Consider the following 22,828-nt stretch of genomic DNA (forward strand, 5'->3'; position numbering starts at 1 on the left):
CTCAAATTTCAACAGAATACCTTTTATTGCACAAAGTATAGTAATTTCAGGAATGCTGACTGTACTACCTTTAGTCATCAACTATAAACTCCAAAAATTAAGTTAACTATCCAAGAAAACTATGAAGGTGCATCGGCAATAAAAAAGTGGTTTCTCCATACTAGCTAAACTTCGATGTGTAAAGCCACTGATACTAGAATGAATGAATAAGAGCTAATTTCTGTGTAAATGAATCTTGAGACCGGTATTTAGGGATTAAATCTCTGCACAAGGTGCATACACAAAGTGTTTGGGACAGGGCCCATTTTCAATTTGGTGTCATGATAAAGCACAAGATGAACTGCATAGTTAGGTGCTCCTAAAGTGACTTGATCCAAATTCTAAAAAAGCACCCTACAAATAGAAATAATAATTTTCAGTCACTCTTGTTTCCTTAAATTAGTAATTATAGGTGTAAATTAGAGCTGCACTGAAATGGCTCAACTCCACTTATAACTTTCATCCCAATCCAGGCTGTCTCAATAACACTATACCAAAGTATAATGTTTTTCAAAATATTAAAGACAATCTCAAGCACATAATGGAGAAGTGTACTACCAAGAGAATCCAATTAGCCAACGAAATTTACAATGGACAACAGTAATGCAGGTTTTGGCTGGGGGAGGTTCAAGGAAAAACACTCATATTTCAGACAGTTTTGATTTGTAGTGATGTTGGATTCACTTTAAGATGGGATTTGGGAGAGGAGGGCTGCAGTAGACATGTACTTCCTTGCAACTAAAAAAGTAATTGTGCTGCTATGCACATAGCAAGAACATCTGCTCTCAAGGACAGAGTCATCAGGCACAAGGCTAGGCCTGTAGAATTTGCAAGACAATGTTTTTGGGGCCTCACGGATTGTCCACTGGGATGTGGTCATAACCAGATGTAGCAAGTGATGAGAGATGTAACACTTAGAATCTTATAGGGTGTAATATGCAGAGTCAACATTAAATTGGCCTTGTCGTACATGAGGGTTCAGTTCCAATCTCTTATTCCAGCAACACTTCTCTCCCAGGCCCATTTGCAAGTTCAGCTATGCCACAGTGGGTAGCACTTATACCTCTATCAGAAGGTTGTCCGTTCAAATCCCAACCCAGTGACTTGCACACAAAATATAGGCCGACATCTCAATACAGTACTGAGGAGGAATGCTGTTCTATCAGAGACACCACTTTTCAGATGCAAAGTTAAGTCAGTGTGCCCTCTCAGATTGACGTAAAAAATCTCTGCTAAATTTTAGTCCTCAATCAAGGTCACTAAAGGTAGATTATCTTCCCATTATCACATTGCTGTTTGTGGGGTCTTATTGTGTATAAATTGGTTGCTGTTTCCTATGTTACAGGTGACTACACTTAAAAAAACCTCTTGAGCTGTAAAGTGTTTTGGGGCATTTAAGGTTCTGAAAATTATGATATAAGTGCACATTTTTCTTTCTGGGGCTCTTTTGTTGTGTGTAGAATAGAAACTTAACTGTAGAAATCCTCGATAGTGCAAAGATATAGTTTATTGCAAAAGAGGGAAAAAGCTGGAAGAATATTATTGGTCTGGAAAATAATGGTATAGATCACGCAAAAGCACCCTCAAGATTGCCCTGGTTGCAGTAACCTTGTATTGAAAGGGTCAAAATGTATAAACTGAAAGATTATCTCCTCTGATCAGCAAATCAGTGACATGCAGCGTACAAACATTCAAAGAACAAGATAAAGGTTACAGAAAAAGGACAAAATACCTCTAATGTGAAAGTAACCACAGCACTGTTGGGCAACTGATCTTACTGTGCATTGACATTTGTCAATGTATGCAACCATCACAAGATAAGTTCTGCATATGTTATTCTATATCCATATTTTAGCATCAAAACATAACATTTTAGTTGAAATCACCAGACAAATATCAATTTTTCAAAATTTTGCCACAAGTGTTTCAAAAGCAAAATCTCAGACGAGTGTCAATTTTGAACTTACTGTGAGAAAAACAGCATCAATAGCTTCCTGCAAAGCCTGAACTACTTGAGGTTTCTTCTCCTTAAACTTTTCCAGGAGTGTTGGCACTACCTGAAAAGATTGAATACATGTGTATAACACCCAACAGAGGTTTTCAACTAAGGACATTGGTAGTAAAGTTGGCTTAAAAATATAATTTAAAATGAATCAATTCACATCATTTTGAACTATTATGGGCCCCTATTTAATTCTGGAACTCTATGGAGACCACTCATCTCAAACAAAGAGACAAGGTACTAGCATGGATAGAAGATTGGCTGTCTGGCAGGAGGCAGAGAGTGGGGATAAGGAGGTCCTTCTCAGGATGGCAGCCGGTGACTAGTGGAGTTCCGCAGGGGTCAGTGTTGGGACCACAACTTTTCACTTTATACATTAGTGATCTAGATGAAGGAACTGAGGGCATCCTGGCTAAGTTTGCAGATGATACAAAGATAGGTGGAGGGACAGGTAGTATTGAGGAGGCGGGGAGTCTGCAGAAGGATTTGGACAGGTTAGGAGAATGGGCAAAGAAGTGGCAGATGGAATACAACGTGGGCAAGTGTGAGGTCATGCACTTTGGTAGGAAGAATAGAGGCATGGACTATTTTCTAAATGGGGAGAGAATTCAGAAATCTGGAGTGCAAAGGGACTTGGGAGTCCTAGTCCAGGATTCTCTTAAGGTTAACTTGCAGGTTGAGTCAGTAGTTAGGAAGGCAAATGCAATGTTGGCATTTATTTTGAGAGGACTAGAATATAAAAGCAGGGATGTGCTGCTGAGGCTTTATAAGGCTCTGATCAGCCCACATTTAGAATATTGAGAGCAATTTTGGGCCCCGTATCTCAGGAAGGATGTGCTGGCCCTGGAGAGGGTCCAGAGGAGGTTCACGAGAACGATCCCAGGAATGAAAGGCTTAACATATGAGGAACTTTTGAGGACTCTGGGTCTATACTCCATGGAGTTTAGAAGGATGAGGGGGGATCTGATTGAAACTTACAGAATACTGAAAGGCCTGGGTAGAGTGGACGTGGGGAAGATGTTTCCATTAGTAGGAGAGACTAGGACCCGAGGGCACAGCCTCAGAGTAAAGGGAAGACCTTTCAGAACAGAGATGAGGAGAAACTTCTTTAGCCAGAGTGGTGAATCTATGGAATTCATTGCCACAGAAGGCCGTGGAGGCCAGGTCATTAAGTGTATTTAAGACCGAGATAGATAGGTTCTTGATTGGTAAGGGGATCAAAGGTTACGGGGAGAAGGTGGGAGAATGGGGTTGAGAAACTTATCAGCCATGATTGAATGGCGGAGCAGACTTGATGGGCCGATTGGCCTAATTTTTGCTCCTATGTCTTATGGTCTAATCTGGCAGGAGTAACAGCAAGGGAAAAGGTGGTGACACAGTGGTTTTGCATCAGTATTTACAGTAGAGGGAGAGGTCAGCACTCCAGGCTTCCTTAAGAAACTATTACTGAATCAGCGACCAGGGACTCAACAAAATTAATGCAAGCAAGGTAACAGTAATGAAGAAACAATGTTTTCCATCTCAGGGTCTTAAAGGAAATAGGTGAGAACACGGCAGATGCCCAGTTAAATTCCTCCAAAATTCTCTGCTCAAGAACCGTTTCCTTGTATTGGAAAACTATGCATTTAAGTACAGTGACTGATCACCTTAAGATTTCAAGTGATTGAGAGCCAGCATGGATTTGGGATATTGATAGATTAAGTGAATGGGCAAAACATGGCAAATGTATTTCAACATAGGCAAATGTGAAGAGTCATACAGACTCGAAACGTTAACTGTGTTCCTCTCCACAGATGCTGTCAGACCTGCTGAGTTTTTCCAGGTATTTTTATTTTTGTTTTGGATTTCCAGCATCTGCAGTTTTTTGCTTTTATCTTTTTGCTTTTATTGTAAGGTCATTCACTTTGGACCTAAAAAGGATAAGACAGCGTTCTAAATGGTGAAAAGCTAAAGACAGTGGAGGTACAAAAAGACTTGGAGCACCAGACACACCGATCATTAAAGGGTCATGAACAGGTGCAGAAAATCAAAGGCTAAAGGAGGAATACAATAAAATGCGATGTAAGTTACACTTCAGCTATACAAAAACTTGGTCATACCACACCTGGTGTACTGAGAGCAATTCTGGGTCTGAGGAAGGATGTAGTGGCCTTGGAGGGAGTGCAGCATAGATTTACTGGGGTGTACCTGGGCTCAAAGGGCTAAGCTACAAGAAAGATTAAACAAACTAAGGTTTTATTCCCTATATCTGAGGTGATTACGGTTTGATTTGATCATGGGTTTCAGATATTAAGGGGAATAGATAGTTTCTCCTAATCTAACCTATTTTGCTAGTTGGGCATTCTAGGACTTGAGGCAAAGTCAAAATTAAAGCCAAGCCATTCAGGAGTGAAATTCTTTGTGCAAAGAAGCTTGGAACTCTTCTCTAAACAACAATTGATGCCAGGTCACCTGTTAAATTTTAAAACTGAGATTGAGAGATATGGAACAAAAGTGCGTAAATGGAATTTGGCCCAGATCAGCCACAATTTCACTGAATGGAGGAAGAGACTTGAGGGCTAAACGGCCTTCTCTTGTTCCATGTTCCAAAAGGAAAGGGTGGGATGGAAGGAAAGTTAGCCACAAAATCTAGTGTTAGCTGTGGCTGTTTGTAGCACTCACACCTGAGTTTCAAGGTTCCGTGCTCAAGTCCCACCTCCAGGGCTTGAGCCCAAAAATCAAAGCTGACACTCCAGCACATTGAAGAATGCTGCACTGTCTTTCAGATAGAACACTAAATTGTGCTCTCAGCTGCTTTCTCGGTTGGATATAAAAGATTCCATAGTACTATTTTGAATAATATCAGGGGAGTTACCCTGGGTGTTCTGACCAATATTTATCCCTTATTCAACATCACAAAAACAGCTTATCTGATCAATAAGACATTGCTGTGTACAAATTGGCTGCTAAGTTTCCTATGTTACTATACTGGCTGTAAAGCACTTGAGGCCAGGTGATCACGAAAAGTGCTATATAAATGCAAGTTTTTTGTTATCTGACTAGAAAATGCATGTTCAAGTGGATGTTAACAATCCCGTGGCACTATATGAAGAGCAGGAATCTCTTAGGCTCCTGGCCAATATTCCTCCATCAATCCCTAATAAAAGCAAGAGTTACACACCATAAAACTCATTGCCACTCACATCAGCACCTTCCCCAATTCAAAGCAATTCAGCAATGAAAATTGTTTGCAGTTTCATGTAACAAAATACCTGTACACATTTTCTTGTACAGGCTGTACTGAAGTCCCAACTCATTATTTGAAACTTACATGAGTAGCATAAGACTGGAACTTCTTCCTGAGCCCACAAGCTAGACCAGCAAGACATTTTGCACCCAAAGCTACAAGGAGTACATTGGAGTCCTTTCCAATAACCTAGAAGGGACAGTTCAAGTTAAAAAATTATTCAGAACGGTGTAAGACAACATATTCTCATTTGCCAGCAAGCATGATTACTTCAAACCCAAGATTAAAATAACTCTTCTAGGAGAATACATGACCGGTAGCGCGGAGCATCATGATGTCATAAACTGCACCATCACTGGGTGGAACAGGCTCAATGGAGCCTTGTCTTTTATTTTTGTATATTCATATATATGAGGGGTTACATTTCAAGAAGCTTATTCTTGAATGTCTACCTGTTAAAAATAAGTAGTGATGCTGTAAACAGATAAAAGTGAAAACGCCATGCAGAAGCTTTGCTGTGATATTCAAATCGAAGCTCGGAGTACACTCGTGGGATTAAAAAAATCAGACTTTGTTGAGATGACCTGTAGCCAAGCTCAAAAGATTTCTTGTTTATCAGGCAGCAATAGGGAATGCATGTACCCATCCATTTAGTGTGACTTTACTCGGAGATGAACATATTTACCATTAAGCAATAAGCCATACAATGAAAAATTAACAGGTTGATGAAATGTCAACACCACCTACCAAAGGTGAAAATGAAACGTGACTAATATTTGCAACGCCAGTCACCCCCAAGAACTTCTATATCAGATAGATAGTTTAGCCAGTTGAAATTTGCATGATGGAAGTCAAGCTTTCCAAGATCCCAGAATGGAAATTTGAATTTGTAAGACCAAAAAGGCAAATGAAAAACTACAGGTATTTAAAAATCACAAAAAAAAACTCGAAAGAAAGGAGAACCACCATACGAAAATGTACTAGATCACATCTTGGCAATTCTCATGCATCATAATCTTATAAACTGTGACCATCATGTTACTCCTCCGGTCATCATGCTCAACTATTAGAATTCACTGACTTGGAACTCAAGATTCTAAAATTAAAGTCACATCCCAAAAAGCCAGCATGAATGAAGGAAGTGAAAGCTGTAAGGATAAAAGGTGCTTTATTTTCTGATCAGAGTTTGGCAAAGAAATATTAAATATTGTATGCATATTAAATGTACATTTCATGCACAACTTGTCACAAGACTGAGAGTTTAAACAATACATAGTTACTTTTTTAAGTGCTCTCACAACATCCGCATAATCTCCAGATTCTAGCTTGGGGTTTTTCACAAGCACCTCAAGTGCTTCCAGTGCTTCTTTCCGCTCCTGCCACTTTTTGGCCTCCTATTTTAATTATAAAGAAAAAAGTCACCAGGTTAGTTTGGACAGTACAGGATTTAGTGTGCTAACAGATAACAACTCGATTAATCTAGCACAAGATTTACTGGTGGCCAGTTACCAATGCCAAATTGTTGGGGGGCCTGCCTGCAGTTATGACTTTGTAAATTAAATTCCTGTTATAACAAATAGATGGTTCAACACATTCAGAACGACTTGCTTAAAAAGTTTCCCACTTAGTTTAAATGCTGACAAGTGTTCCCTCTAACTGATCAGACACCCAAGAAATTCATAGGCCCCTATATAAACACTTCATAATTAGCTTTTGCAAGATTTATTATAAATTATCTTGAAGTAATACTCTCAACCACAACAGCCTATAATGAAATCATAAATTGACCAATAAATGTACTTAATTTCAAGGTGTTATAGTATATCTACTAACCTGCCAATATGATCTTTTATAAGAGGTTTGTTAATCAGATTACAACTTCATTTACAAACTGCACACTGGCAAGGAGCATATGAAAGAGAATTAGCCCCAAGTGAAAGTTAACAAAAGTCTCCCCAAATCTGCTAAATCTTCAATTTGAATCACAATGTAGAGGCTGCAGCTTTTATTTTCTTACAGTCCAGGCTGTGTAGTCTTCAACTCCCCACTGAAGTCAGGCAACAGTAGTGTAAATGTATACATTTCTGATTCTTAACATTCAGTATCCTTTTTGTGTAATATCAAAATTGCAACAAAAATATTCCCAAACTTATCACTCAAACTGCACTATTAATAATGAGGAAAACTACAATTCCCTTGACAATATAAAAGTGTGCACTGGAACTGAATTATACTTACAATTTTATCATAGAAATCTTTTGGAAGCTTTAAGAGAATCTCAACAGACTCCAAGAGATCATAAGCGTCCACAACAGGCGCTTCACTTTCCTCATCAACTGTGAAGAAAACCATAAGGCATCATTACACTAAAATTTATTGCATTTTTTTATTGTATGTCAAATCTAAACTGCACTGGGAGTCAAGATAAAAACTGTCTGTATTTAAGATTTTTTCCTTCCAAAAGGTTAGCTACTTTCCATTTATTTATATCAAAGCGCAAATTCTTTCTTCCAAATTTAACAAGGATGACACCAGAGATGTATGGGTATACATATCAGGAAAGGATTGACAAGCTGCATCCCTTCTCTCAAAAAGACTCAGGGGTGACCTAGATAAAAGTGGATAAAAAGAAAATTTCCTTTTCTTTATTCTTTAATGGGACGTGGGCATCGCTGGCAAAGCCAGCATTTGCTGCCCGCTCCTAATTGCCCTTGAACTGAGTGGCTTGCTCAGCCATTTCAGAAGACAGTTAAAAGTCAACCACATTGCTGTGGGTCTGGAGTCAAATGTAGGCAAGACCAGGTAAGGATGGCAGATTTCCTTCCCTAAAGGACTTAGTGAACCAGATGGGTTTTTATGCCAATCGATTTAAGTTTCATGGTCACCATTATCGAGGCTAGCTTTGTATTCCAGATTTCCGTTAACTGAGCTCAAATTCCACCAGCGGCCATGGTGGGATTTGAACCCATGTCTCCAGAGTATTAGCCTGCGTCTCTGGATTACTAGTCCAGCAACGTTACCACTACACCGTTGCCCCTCGTGAATGTTTTCTCTTGGGGAGAAGGCCATAACTAGGGGCAATCAATATAATGGAATCATGAGGAAATTCAATAGGGAATTCAGGAGAAACTTCCTCAGCCAAGAGTGGTGAAAACGTGCAACTCACTGGCACAGGGAGTTGTTGCAGCGACTCTTTCCTGGCCTTCCAACTCACCACAAACCTTCCTTTTTATTTGTCCTTACCCCTCCTCTCCCCAGCCCCTTCACTTGCTCAAAGCCTATTACATTAGCCTATTTCTATCTTCCTTCAATTCCAAAGAAAAGTCCTTGACCTGAAAAAGTTAACTGTTATTCTCTCTCTCCACAGATGCTGTCAGGCCTACTGAGTATTTCCAGCATTTTCCGTTTTTAATTTAGCTGGGATTAGTGCTTTATTGACTAAATGGAACTTTTGGTAAACTGATGCAAAGCTTTAGTATCCTCTGGAATCTAAATGAGGCAAAAGTTGCAGCGCTAAGGGTTCAAAAACAAGATCCTAATTTGAGCATTGAATTCACTACAAGACTTTCTTTGATCAATGTACTTCACTGACCATCTTCTTCATCGCCTGCTGCTTGATGCTGTTCAAACTTGCTTTTGAGATCTTGTTGAGAGCGCAAGAACCGAGTCTGTCTTGGAGCTGTAGTTGGCAATTTAACCCATTCTTCTTCAAGCTCTTTCAACTGAGGGGAAAAAAAGTATCTAAATTCTCATCCTCAATGTTGACCAGTTTTGTTTCAATTATAAATCTGACTGTATAAAATTAAAATATACCTGCACAGAATTAATATTTTGAAGTGGCGGTCGTAAGGCATCACGAATCCACTTGTAGACTTCCACTGCCAATAATTTGGCTTCATCTCTAACTGCTTTTTCTCGCGATTCAAATAATTTTGGCAAAACCTTGACAATTGGCTTGAGTTGTACTATTTTTGAACCAAATTCACTAGAACGAAATTAGAAAAATTGCTATAAGATTTTGTGCGATTATCCTGGATTTCCACCACGAAAGATAAAACATGGTTTAGACTCGGGCAGATTTTACATTATTTATCCCCAGATATTGTCTCACAACTGAACTAAGGCAGAGAATGACTATATTTGATGCAAGGCAACAGGCAAACTTAGAATTTAGTCAAGCAGCTAACTCAGGAGAAAATGCTAGCTTTTCCACGAGACAAAGATTTCTACAGTTATAGGACAATGCATGGAGAGCAAAATATTTCCTATATTTACCCAAGAGCCTTCCTTATCGTTTCTATACAGGCCACGACAATCTTCGGGTTTTTGTTGTCCAGTCCTTTAAGTAGCTCCTCTTGAACAGGCTCAGCCTTTTCGATTTCTATGTACTTTAGACATATTTCCGCTCCCAGCTCCTTGGCTCTTGCTTTCGGTTGGTTAAATACTTTATTTACAACTCCTGATGCCACTTCTCCAGTCATTCTGAAATTACAAGAGGCAATAATTAGTTTGATACTTTCAAAAGGAGCCCAACAATTTTACAATTATTTTTGTTAGCACGCAGAGTACTACACAGTCGGAGGTGCTATCTTTCCGATAAGATCTTTAACTTAATCTACCCTCTCTAGTGGATGCAAAAATAGTTATGTACTATTCAAAAGGGCAGGGAAGCACACTTGTATCCTGTCCAATCAACACATCATAAAAATGTCTTTATTTTATGGTTCTTTGTGGGATATTGTTGTGTGGATGATAGTAAAAGATCCACTGGGAAATAGCGACCATAATTCCATGCTAAGTTTGAAAGTGTCATTCCAATTGCAAACAAAAAATCTTAAACTTAACCAATTCCCCCCCTTATACCTATGTAATTGGCTTTATTTAAGTGGGTAAATAGGCCAAAAGGGTGTGCTAGCTACGACTTTCCAAAATTCCTTAGATTCAGGAATGGTGCCACTAGAGAAAGCAGTGAACTACAGTCCAATTAACCTAATCTCGGTTCACAGAATCTCAGAATTTTAGCGGCACAGAGTGAGGCCATTTGGCCCATTGTGATGGCGCTGGCACTCCAAAGGAGCGTTATTGCCTAGTGCCATGGCCTTGCCTTTTCCCTGTATCCCTGCACATTGTTTCTATTCAAATGATTATCTAATGCCCTTGAATGCCTCGATTGAACCTGCCTCCACCACTTCCTCCAGGTAGTGCATTCCAAACCCGAAACACTCGTTGCGAGAAATGGTTTTTCTCACGTCACTTCTGCTTCTTTTGCAAATCACTTCAAATCTGTGCCTTCTTGTTCTTGATCCTTTTACGAACAGTAACAGCTTCTCCCTACCTACTCTGTCCAGCCCCTCATGATCTTGAACATCTCTATCAAATCTCCTCTTAGCCTTCTTCTCTCCAAGGAGAGCAGTCCCAACCTCTCTAACCTATCTTCGTAACTGAAGTTTCTCAGCCCTGAAACTATTCTTGTCGGCAAAAATGCTGGAATCTATTAAGGAAATCTTAACAACACACTTAGAAAAGCATAGTACGATTAGGACAAGTCAACATGGTTTTACTAAAGGGAAATGTTCTTTGACAAATTTTTAGAGTATTTTGAAGATGTAACTTGTAGGGTAGGTAGAGGGGAACCAGTAGATGCAGTATACCTAGATTTCAAAAATACATTTGATAAGGTGTTGCACAAAGTTTATTAGGCAAAATAAGGGCTCATGGAGTTGAAGGTTAGCATGGAGAGGGGATTGGTTAACGGATAGGAAATGGAGTGTGGACATAAATGGGGCTTTTTCCAAGTCGGCAGAGTGAATAATGGTGTGATGCAAGATTCAATGCTGGGGCCTCAGCTATTTACAATCTATATTAATGACTTAGAAGAGGCAAAGAGTAATGAATCTAAGTGTGCTGAGCATATCAAACTAGGTAGAAAGCTAAGCTGTGGTGAGGACACAGAGGCTGCAAAGAGATAGAGACAGATTAAGTGAGTGGGTAACAAGATGGCTGATGAAGTATAAAATAGGGAAATGTGTAGTTATTCACTTTGGTCATAGGAATAAAAAAGCAGAATACTTTTTAAAAAGGTGAGAAACTTGTAAGTGTTGATGTTCAAAGAGGTTTGGGTATGCTAGTACAAGGAACGCAGAAAGTTAGCATGCAGCAAGCAATTAGGAAGGGAAAAGGCATGTTGGTCTTTATTGCAAGGGAGTTGGAGTACAAAAATAAAATCTTGCTACAGTTGTGCAGGTTTTGGTGAGACTGCATCTGGAGTACCACGTGCAGTTTTGGTGTTCACATTTAAGAAAGGATATACTTGCATCGGAGGCAGTACAGCGAAGGTTCACTAAACTGGGCCCTTGGATAAAGGGGTTGCTCTGTGATGAAAGGCTGGCTAAACTGGACTTATATTCTCTGGAGTTTAAGGCTGAGGGGCAATCTCATGGAAACCTACAAAATTCTAAAGTGCTTGCTAGGGTGAATGCCAAGAGATTGTTTCCATTGGTCGGGGAATCTAAAACACCAGGACAGTCTCAGGATAAGTAGCCAATCATTTAAGATTGAGATGAGAAATTTCTTCACTCAAAATCTTTGGAATTCTCTACCCCAGAGGGTTGTGGATGTGCCATTGTTGAATACATTTAAGGCGGGGATAGACAGAGTTTTGGTGTCTCAGGGAATTAAGGGATATGTAGGAAAATGGAGTTGAAGCCCAAGATCAGCCATGATCGTATTGAACAGCGGAACAGGCACACTCGGCTGTATTGTCTACTCCTGCTCCTATTTCTTATGGGGAACGTATCCTTTAATACTGATTTAAGTCTGGCATTATGCAAGCATGCTGACATGGTATTTAAGTATTTTGTTTAATTCTGTGGTGTCATCTAACTAAACTCAATCCTAAAATGATAGATATGGTTCCAAAATCCAGGGAACAAAAACTCATACAAGTAAATATGAAGCTCATTTGTAAATATACTTTTGCAATGAGAATTTCTGTAAACTATCAATTTGTGGATTAAAAATTCTATTCCAGTGAAATTTTAAGAACTTACCTTCCTGCTACATGAGCATTTCCTATATAAACAAGTGCTGCTTCCAGTCCTTTCAGCTGAGCTACTGCATTTGAATCTGTTACAAATTTCTTGATTAATCCTAAGTATTTGGACCATTCTGGGCTTTTTTCATCTTGAATCTTCTGGAACAGTTTGGCAGCTTCTTCATAGCCATTCAATCTAGCTTTCCACACCTGAAAGACATTGACTTTCATTTAGTCAGTATTCACAACAGATTAAGCAATATTACTTACCTTGTACTGTTTAATTCCATTTCCCACAACCCTCGCGCACCTCCCCTTACCCGACAGCCCACAATCTCTTGTTTTAAAAATCAAAAACAAAAATTGCTGGAAAAACTCAGGTCTGACAGCATGTGTGGAGAGAAAGAGTCAATGTTTTGAGTCCTTATGACTCTTCTTCAGAATCTGAGTCATAAGGACTCAAAACGTTAACTGTCTTTCTCTCTACAGATGCTATCAGACCTGAGTTTTTCCAGCAATTTTTGTTTTTGTTTCAGATTTCCAGCGTCTGCAGAATTTTGCTTTTTTTTTCCAGTCTTTAGTTCCAAAGCCTCAAGTACAACTCCAGCACCACATGGACATTCTTATGTGCCAGCACACAAGGTTTTCAGGAGCATCACAGTTGACCCTAATCCCTTTTTCACCCAGAATTCATGGACATATACTTTCCAGGTCTTAAGAACAAGGGTTAGCAATGGTCATTTGGTCTGAAATTCAACCCAATGATTATAATAACACCAACTAGAACCCCAATATTTTTGTTTGTACCACACTGACTGACAGGTCCTCGAAAATATTAATTGTTAAAAAGCCTGACCTTAAATCAACTCCAACTTTTGCAGTAGTTTCCATTTGTTATTTTAATTACCTACTTTACTCTTAATTTGAGCTAATCTTTTAAATCTATCATAGCCACTTAATGTTTCAATGAGGGGTCACAACTGTTTTATGCACAAGGGGAAAAAAGAGAAACAATACTGTTAAAATACATCTCCTTAAAGTAAAAATTACTGTCCATTTCACTGCTTTAAAACATTTAAATGCTATTCGGCTGCTCCTGGTTTATCTAATCACCATTCCCACCAACTCTTCTAGTCCTCTCTCTCTATCCACACCTTTTGCAATAGAACCAGACACCCCCCATGACTGAATTATAAAATCATTCAGCACAGGTGGTTAATTGTATGTCACCTCTTCAAAGGGCTATCTCCAATTAGTCCTACTCCCTTGCTTTCCTCATAACTGCAAATTTCTCCATTTTGATAATTTTTCCAATAAGCTTTAGGGAGTACGACTGAATCTAATTCCACAACCCCCTCAAAGAGTGCAAACAGGTCATCATAAACTTGCTTCAAAAAACAAACAAATTTTCTTCTGTCAATTATCATAAATCAGTGCCCGCTGCCTACTGACATTCCTGCCAGCTTCTCACTGATGCCAGCACAAATAGGGGCAATATCAAGTGAAGTTTTTCTAAATTTAGCTGTTACTTTCTATTCTGCAAAAGAGGATGGTACAGTGAACAAAATATTTTCCTTCCCATTAAAGCTGCTGTAATCTTTCTTTCTAATTCATCCCCTTAGACAAGGATCAGTCTTGTTGCTATAGGTATTGTTCCAATGCACGTTTGCTTTCTTTGGTAGCCTGGTGACGAAATTGAACACAATCCTCCAGTGGGGCCTGAGAACTAGATCTAAATACAAAACTTTGTGTGTGTCTTTTTTGCCACCCACAACAGTATTGACTTGGCATTTTTAGCTTGCACTTTTAAGTACCTCACATTGCAGCATAAATTGCCAGGAAAAATCCTTCCAAAGACAGGTGTTGACTTATGCGCCGAGTATAAAATGTGAAGCATTGGCGTTGGTTACCATTTTGGGGGGGGGGCGGGGGGGGTTGTCTTATGAGGAAAAATCGGACAGGCTAGGGTTGTATCCAATGGAATTTAGAAAAGTAAGTGGCGATTTGATTGAAATATAAGATCCTGAGGGATCTTGACAGGATGGATGTGGAAAGGATGTTTCCTCTTGTGGTAGAATCTAGAATGAGGGGTCACTGTTTAAAAATAAGGGATCGCCCATTTAAAACTGAGATGAGGCAAAATTTTCTCTGAGGGTCGTGAGTCTTTGGAACTCTTCCTGAAAAGGCGGTGGGGGCAGAGTCTTTGGATATTTTTAAGGCAGAAGTGGATAGATTCTTGGTAAGCAAGGGGGTGATAGGTTACCAGGGGTGGAGGGTTGCAGATTTGAGGTTACCATCAGATCAATCGTAATCTTATTAAATGGCAGTGCAGGCTCGAGGGGCCGAATGGCTCCTTGCTAGTATGAAAAATGCACTGGTAATTCAAATTACATCAATGCAACATTTTATTGATAGAATTAATTCTACAAGGATACCTTTACTCACAATAAAAATTCCTAAAAAAGTCAAATTCATTGTTATCCGATGCAAAGAGTTCACTGACAATATTCCGAGTCACTTTAGCTATGGCACTGTACAGATCACACTCTGGATCAGGTGGTGCACTCTTGTTTCAGAATCATCCCTCCACAATGGATCATTTTCCTCTCCATCCATTGAATTGGATATTCCCCATTTTTTGAACAACTTAATGGCAGTTTGTGCACTGTCAGCATTCCACAATTTGATGACGCAAACCACATAAAAACGTCAAATGGAGCAGCAGCATATTTCCACCTTGTGAAGATTTTTCCCCCTCCGTGAACCATCGATCTATCCCATTTGGCGCAGAGATCCTCAAATGGCTTACTGAGGCACAAATCTAAAAGGTTGAACTGTGGACATTAGGACCCCTGGTATAACTGCAATTTGGGTGTTATTTCGTCGCAGGCCACCTCTTGATCGCATGTTCCTTCAGTTCTCACTGGGTTGCCTAGTTCACACATTATCAATCCACAACTTCACTCAAACCATTGAAGGTTAGCTTGGGTTTTATGTTTGAAAATTACTTTTAAATTAAGTTTGAAAATTAATTTTGTGCCATCATAGAGGCTAGTGCCGCTGTGAATCATAGCTTTGCATGCCTTGTGGTTTTCATTAGAACTGTTTTCAAATTTTCCCACTCAAGTTTGGTTGCTGTGCATATTGAAATTCAATGGCATTTCATCCATGTTACCGATATGACAATGGGTATTCAGTATTGCTGCTGTCTGGTGATCAATCACTGAAAGCCGGTAATTTTGGCAGAGGTCTTCTGGTAATCTGAGCGATCTTGGTATTCTGCAGCAAGAGACATTCTAGGTATTGCTCTGAAATTTTTGCTGGACTCTGTTCGACTTGGCCCACTTAAGTGCGTACATACGCATTGCATTTCTGGTGACGATGTAACCACGGACAATTTTTGAGGGCCCATTCCAGAACATGCTTCCCAACTTCAGGCCAGTGGTTGGTCTTCAGCATCTTCTTCAGGGTGGAATCCTCCTTCCATTCTCGCAGTTTTTCATTGACACCAAATTCCCTCAGTGCAGTACAGTTCTTTGATAAGTTAGCAAATGTTACTGTAAGAATGGATTTTTAAAAAATAGTTTGGGGAATATTGTATTATTCTGTAAAGAAGGCTGGGTGCATGTGCACCCAGTCCTCATCAGGTATATTAATGACTTGGATTCAGGGATAGAAGGTACTATAGCTAAATTTGCAGGTGACACCAAAATAGGTGGGAAAGTAAGTTGCAAGGAAGATAAGAAATTTACAAATGGATATGGACAGGTTAGGTGAATGGGCCAAAATTTGGCAGATGGAGTTTAACGTGGATAAGTGAAAGGTTATCCATTTTGGTAGGAAGAATAAAAAGACGAATTATTTAAATGGAGAGAAACTTCAGGATGCTTCAGTGCAGAGGGATCTGGGTGTACTCGTGCATGAATTGCTGAAAGCTAGTATGTAGGCACAGCAGGTAATAAGGAAGGTAAATGGAATTTTGGCATTTATTGCTAAAGGAAGAGAGTATAAAAATAGGGAAGTATTGTTGCAACTGTACAAGGCATTGGTGAGACCGCACCCGGAGTACTGTGCACAGTTTTGGTCCCCTTGAGGAAGGATGTAGTTGCACTGGAGGCGGTTCAGAGGAGGTTCACTAGATTGATTCCAGAGATGCGGGGCTTGTCTTATGAGGAGAGATTGAGCAGTTTAGGCCTATACTCGCTAGAGTTTAGAAGGATGAGAGATCTAATTGAGTATATAAGATGCTAAAGGGGATAGACAAAGTAGACGTGGAGCGAATGCTTCCCCTTGTGGGGCACTCTAGAACGAGCGGCCATAGTTTTAGGCTAAGGGGTGGTAGATTTAAATCAGAAATGAGGAGGAATTAATTTTCTCAAAGGGTCGTGAATCTGTGGAATTCACTACCTCAGAGTGCAGTGGATGCTGGGACGCTGAATAAATTTGAGGAGATAGACAGATTTTTAATTAATGGGTTGAAAGGTTATGGGGAGAGGGTGGGAAATTGGAGTTGAGGCTAAAATGAGATCAGCCATGATCGTAATGAATGGCGGGGCTGAATTGCCAACTCTGCTCCTAGTTCTTATGCACGTGCGTGAGAGAGAGATTTAACTGAGCTGGGAGGAGCTTGATAGGAGTCAGGTTGTCTGAGCCATTTGAAACATGTGAAGGATAGAGGTGTTAAGTTTGAAATATGAGCAAGTAGGTTAGATCCAACATTTGCACATTTAGATAAGTTGTGAGTTTGTTTGAATATCAAAGGAGGGTCAGAGGTAACAAGAAAATGTTTGCATCTTGCCAAGTTTCCCTCTGGGATTTGGTTTGTGCAGCAACTAACACCAGCTGTGGTCATAACCGTTATGACTTACAGCTTGGAACCAGCTTCATATGTCCTTCTTTTTGCAGGAGGACCCATTTCTGTTCATCGGTCGTCATGCACTATACTCCCTAAAGCACGTGAGCGTGCTTTAACTCCTGAGCGTTTTCTTAGCAACATGGCCTGTATCATCTTCTTGATCCCACGTGCCGGCTTATGAAGGGAGTAAAATTTGCATTTCTGAGGTGAAAAATTGAGCTCGACTCCTAATGCGAACATAATGTTTCTTAGCAGAAAGGTAGGGGAGTGGTCGGTGTTCGACTTATACGCTGATTATAGGCCTGAACATGACTTTCAGCGCCACAATCTTGTAGGATCGGAATCCCTTCCAACTGGGAAATTTATGGAACATAATTTCAAACTCCCAGGCATGTTTTGACCTCATGATTGGAACTATAAATTACATAAGATAAGCTGCAGTCAACAGTACAGGGCTGGGCAGTAAGGGGTTAATTCATACATTTAGTAAAAATTGAGTGATTCAAAGGGTTTGGACATTGTTTCCTGATAGCAGTCGGTCAATGGTACCAGGGAAATGCCATTATTTGCCACTGACTAAGGCAATCAAGAAGTCTGATTATGCAATACAATGGCACAATGGACATATCATCAATAGATTACACTCAAGGAACTGTGTGCACCACAGACAACAGTACTCAAATAGGGTCATTCAAGCCCTCATTAACTTTGGAGTGATGTTACTATGTCACCTCAAATAGTAGAATAATTGCTCCTACAAATGAAAACTGATAATATTCATCTGGATACATCTTCCATGGAAAACCCCGCATTGTTTCAAACAGCAGGAGCTGATGACACTTGTCTGGACTTTGCATGGAATGAACTTAACGGACATTGGAAACAGCAAATATATGTTTAGACATGTCGGAGTTAAATTATTATAAAGGAAGAGCAGATTAGAGTATCTGGGCTGCAGTTGGAAGGCAGGTCAGGGTTGGTCACCTTGACTCAGGCCTACATTCTACATCGGCCAGACCAGCTATATTGGGGATTGTAAGTGTTTTCAGCCAAATCGTGGTGATATTGGCCTAAAGGTTTTGGGCTGCAGTTAGAAGAAAGGTTGAGTTTGGTCACCTTGACTCAGGTCTATAGTCAACACCAGACAGACCAGCTATGTTGGCGATTGTAAGTTTCAGCCAAATCATAGTGATATTGGTCTGAGGGTTTTGTGAAGGTTTGGGGCGAAAACTTGGCGTTTTTTGTTATCGTGGTGATATTGGTCTCAGGGTTTTTTTCTTAAGGTTTCAGGACAAGACATGGTGTTTTGCTTGTGTTTTTTTGCAAGTTTAAACAGAGTCATGGGGACTTTGTTTGGAGTTAGCATTTTTGTAAGTTTAACCCGGGTCGTGGTAACTTCATGTCAGGTACTGGGAATGGACTGTTTTAAATTTTGGGGTTTTGTATTGTGGGGTTCTGGGTGATTCAATAAAGCAATTGTGAATTATCAGAAGCGGCTTGTCTTGCTGGTCATTCTGTTCAAGCCATACAATGGTGAATCTGGTGTCACAAACTTGTGTGGAGAGGGTCTCAGAGGGAAAAGGGGAACCCCTACAATCTATGGTACCTATTAGTGCCAGATCCCTTTACAAGTTTTTGTCTCAAGTCTATCCCATTCGTCCTTGATCAAACATTTTGATTCAATTTTGCATTTTCAGTATTACATATATTTGCTATTCGTCTGCCCAATTGTACAACTGTCCCTATCTTTGTAGAAGTGCTCTATTACAAAATGAAAGAGGATCATGGATTGTATCTTTTCTTTACTATTCTTATTTCAGTGTCAACAAATGGCAAGCTTACTGTTTGTTTCAGCATCCAATTCATTGGATTTGAGAAGCATGTACTGGAATGGGCCCTCAAAAATCGTCAAAGTGGTTACATTGTCACCAGAAATGTAATGCATTTATATGCACTTAAGTGGGCCAAATTAAACAGATTCCAGCAGAAATTTCAGAGCAACAGCTAGAATGTCTCTTTTGCAGCAGAATACCAAGATCGCTCAGACTACCAAAAGACCTCTGCCAAAATTACCACCTGCCAGCGATTGATCAACAACGGCAAAACTGAATACCCATTATGTCATATCGGAAACATGGACGAATGTTTCTCAGCAATGTGGTTGACTCTTAAATGCCCTCTGAACAAGGGTAATTTGGGATGGGCAATAAATGCTGGCCTAGCCAGCAATGCCCACATCCCATGAACGAATAAAGAAAAACCAGAAAGTGTAGAAAACTACTGACATGATAATAAACCAATCAAAATTGAGTTGAGACAAGGGGCAGCCATGATGACTTGTCAATCAAGGGATGGTGTCCAATGAGAGTGAACCAAAATTGAGGTCTCTATGCTCACACAGGTTTTGATTGAAAGAGGAGGGAGACACACAGACAAACTTAAAGATTCCCGTGTAAAATGATTCCGGGCGTTAAATCAGTTGACAAAATTCTGTCCGTGTTTTCTTCGTGTTTCTGATTTCTCCTCTGGGCTATCCTATGATTTTACTAAACCCTCTCCTCTCCAACCCGCCCTCCATAATTGAATGCTGTACTGTTAGGAATTCGATTGCACCCAGTGCCATTTATAATCCAGTATTTGCATTTTTAAAAAATGTTTGCTTAAGATATGAAGAATTTGTAAATTGGAAGAATAATTGAGAGAAGTATTTTGTCAGTCAGGGTGTAGAAAGAAAAGAATCTCAGGGTGGGTGGGAAAAGACTGGAGAATAGCAGTCAAGTTATACATATATAGTCTGCTGGACTGACTTTATTCCAGTACCTGATCTGCTTCCAAAGGCTGAGTTTTCTGGTGTGCTGGCAAGTTCTACTCTTGCGTTTTGCTTTGTCCTTGATCCCTTAATATTGTCAGGATTCTGCTCCCTTGCTGAATGAGCTATACGTTACTGCTTTAGGAACATAAGGTGGTGTATACCATTTAGCTCCTTCAGCCTTTTCTGCCATTCAATGAGATCATGGCTTATGCTTACCTTTGCCCATATCCCTTAATGCCTTTGATCAATAAAAATCCCAAATTTAAAATTAAGTAATCTAGCATCAAATGTTATTTGCTGAAGAGGTTTCTAAATTTCTGCCATCCTTTGCATGGAGATGTGTTTCCTAATTTCACTCCTGAAAGGTTGGCTCTAATTTTGACTATGCTCCTAGTCCTGGTCTACCAAACTAGCAGAAATTGTTTCTCACAATCTGTTATCCTTAATATATTGAAAACCTTGATCAAATCACCCCTTACCCTCAGTTCCACAAAACACAATATTAGCTTGGGTAATCTCTCCTCACAGCTTAACCCTTGGAGTCCAGGTATCAGTCTAATAAATCTAAGATGCATTCTATCCAAGGCCCAATATATCCTTCACAAGAGATGGTATCTAGAACTGCTCAGTGCACGTATGATTTAACCAGGGATTTGTATAGCTGAAGCATGATTTCTATTTCCTTTTATTCATGTCCTCTAGATATAAAGGCCAGCATTCCACAAGTGTTTGATTATTTTCTGCACCTGCTCATGACACTTATGATCTTGTACCTGAAGCCCAAACTCTCTTTGGACCGCCACTGTTTCTAGCTTTTCACCATACAGAAAGTACCCTGTTCTATCCTTTTTAGGACCAAAGTGGATGACTTCACATCTGCCTACATTGAAATCCATTTGCCAGTTTTATCCATTTACTTAATTTTATGCTTCTATGTATACTGCTTACAATCCACATATCTTTGTGTCATCAGTAAATTTGGATGCGGCTCTCATTTCTATCACCTAAGTTGTTAATAAATAATCAATAGTTATGGCCCCAACACAGATTCTTGCAGGACATCACAAGTCACATTCAGCCATTTAAGGTACCTTTTCTTTATTCCTTTTAGGTCTCCTACCGCTCAGCCAATTTCCTAACCAGGCTAGTAACATTTCTTCGATTCCATGAACTTCAACATCAGCTAGGAGTCTCTTATGAAGGATTTTCTGGATATTCTTTATATAGACTTCTAAAAGGCATTTAATAGCTATTCCCCTGCCCACTACTTTATTGCTTCAAAATATTCAAACTGGTTCGTCAGGTATGACTTACCCATTACAAATCCATTCTGGCTCTCTCTGATGAGTTGAAAAAGTTCCAGTGTTCAGTCCCATATCCTTAATTATAGGTTATAACAATATTCTGACCACAGGTGCTAGGCTAACTGGCATATACTGTAATTCCCTAGTTTCATTGTCACCTGCTTCAGCAATTGAATGAGATGCACAAATTTCCAATCTCAAGAAATGGTTCTTACATCAAGAGTACTTTGCAAGATTATAGTTAGGGCATCTACAACATTCTCAATTACATTCTTTGAAACCAAGATGGAAATCTTCTGTTCCTGAGTATTTATCACTCATAAAAGGCATTAGTTTCTTCATTACTATAATTTCGTTCACTTCAATTTTGGTAAATCCCTTTTCCTGAGGTAATTGGAATGTCAGCTATGGATTAGCTGGTAGCACTCTCACCTAAGGTTCACAAGGTTCAGAGTTCAAATCCCACATTAGGGCTAGCCAAAAATCAAGACTGACACTCCAGTACAGTACTGAGGGTGCCATCTTTTGGATGAGACATTAAACCAAGGTCTCATTTGCCTATTTGGGTGAATGGAAAAGATCCCATGGCACTATTCTGGAGTTGTCCCCTGTGTCTTGGCCAATGTTTATCCCTTAATTAACATCATAAACAGATAATCTGGTCATTATCACATTACTGCTTGTGAGAGTTGCTATTTGCATTCTGGTTGCTGTGTTTCCTACAACAGCGACAACTAAGTATTTCTTTGGGTGTAAAGCGCTTTGAGGTATCCAGTGAAAAGCGCTATATAAATGCAAGTCCTTCTTTCAAATATTAGTTTCTTTAGGAATTAAAGAATGTTGTCATCTTCTTCTACTGTAAATACTGTTGCAAAGTAATCACTCAATGTTCCAAACTTGAGTCTTCTCCATCCAACCCAAACAGGCTAACTTGGGACAGTTATAAACCACATCTGCTGCCAAAACCAACAGATAAACCAATGACTTCTGAAACACCTCTCCCCGAGCAGGAGGAGCTCATGGACTTTTGTCAGGAAGATTGAGATTTATCTGCGCTTCCTACTTCCCACCCCAGTCACTTGTCAGCAAGCCAAATCCCTCAAAAGCATCCCCCTACTATAACTACGAACTCCTCTTTCTCTAGCTTCACTCCCATCACTTCGCACACCCTCTTCCATCTCATCTTGTCAGAGACTCATCTATTTGTTTGATCTCATTCCCACCCAATGCTAACTACCCAATTTCCCTACCTGCCCCACACCACCACCCCATACATATGAACATACAAATTAGGAGTAGGCCATTTGGCCAACTGAGCCTGCTCTGTCATTCAATAAGATCATGGCTAATCTGAATGTAACCTCGACCCCACATTCCTGCCTACCCCCGATAACCTTTCACCCCCTGGTTAATTAAGAATCTATGTAGATCTGCCTTAAAAATATTCAAAGACTCTGCTTCCACCAACTTTTAAGGAAGAGTTCCAAAAACACTCAACCCTCAGAAAAAACTTCTCATCTGTTTTAAATGAGCAACCCCTAGTTCTAAATTTTCCCC

General features: G+C 39.8%; 1 protein-coding gene across 1 annotated transcript in view; it reads right to left on the bottom strand.

Moving 5' to 3' along the window:
* Positions 1-22,828, bottom strand: part of ckap5 (cytoskeleton associated protein 5) — a 133,178-nt gene that overhangs the window by 87,414 nt on the left and 22,936 nt on the right. Inside the window, exons 3-10 of the mRNA XM_078549556.1 lie at positions 12,317-12,510; positions 9,543-9,749; positions 9,081-9,252; positions 8,860-8,989; positions 7,506-7,603; positions 6,548-6,661; positions 5,352-5,456; positions 2,007-2,096 (exon numbers count right to left, since the gene is read on the bottom strand). Coding sequence (XP_078405682.1) covers positions 2,007-2,096; positions 5,352-5,456; positions 6,548-6,661; positions 7,506-7,603; positions 8,860-8,989; positions 9,081-9,252; positions 9,543-9,749; positions 12,317-12,510 — 1,110 coding nt within the window. The remainder of the gene's footprint in view (positions 1-2,006; positions 2,097-5,351; positions 5,457-6,547; positions 6,662-7,505; positions 7,604-8,859; positions 8,990-9,080; positions 9,253-9,542; positions 9,750-12,316; positions 12,511-22,828) is intronic.

Source organism: Cetorhinus maximus, chromosome 9 (assembly GCF_964194155.1).
Source record: "Cetorhinus maximus chromosome 9, sCetMax3.hap1.1, whole genome shotgun sequence".
Lineage (NCBI taxonomy): Eukaryota > Metazoa > Chordata > Chondrichthyes > Lamniformes > Cetorhinidae > Cetorhinus > Cetorhinus maximus.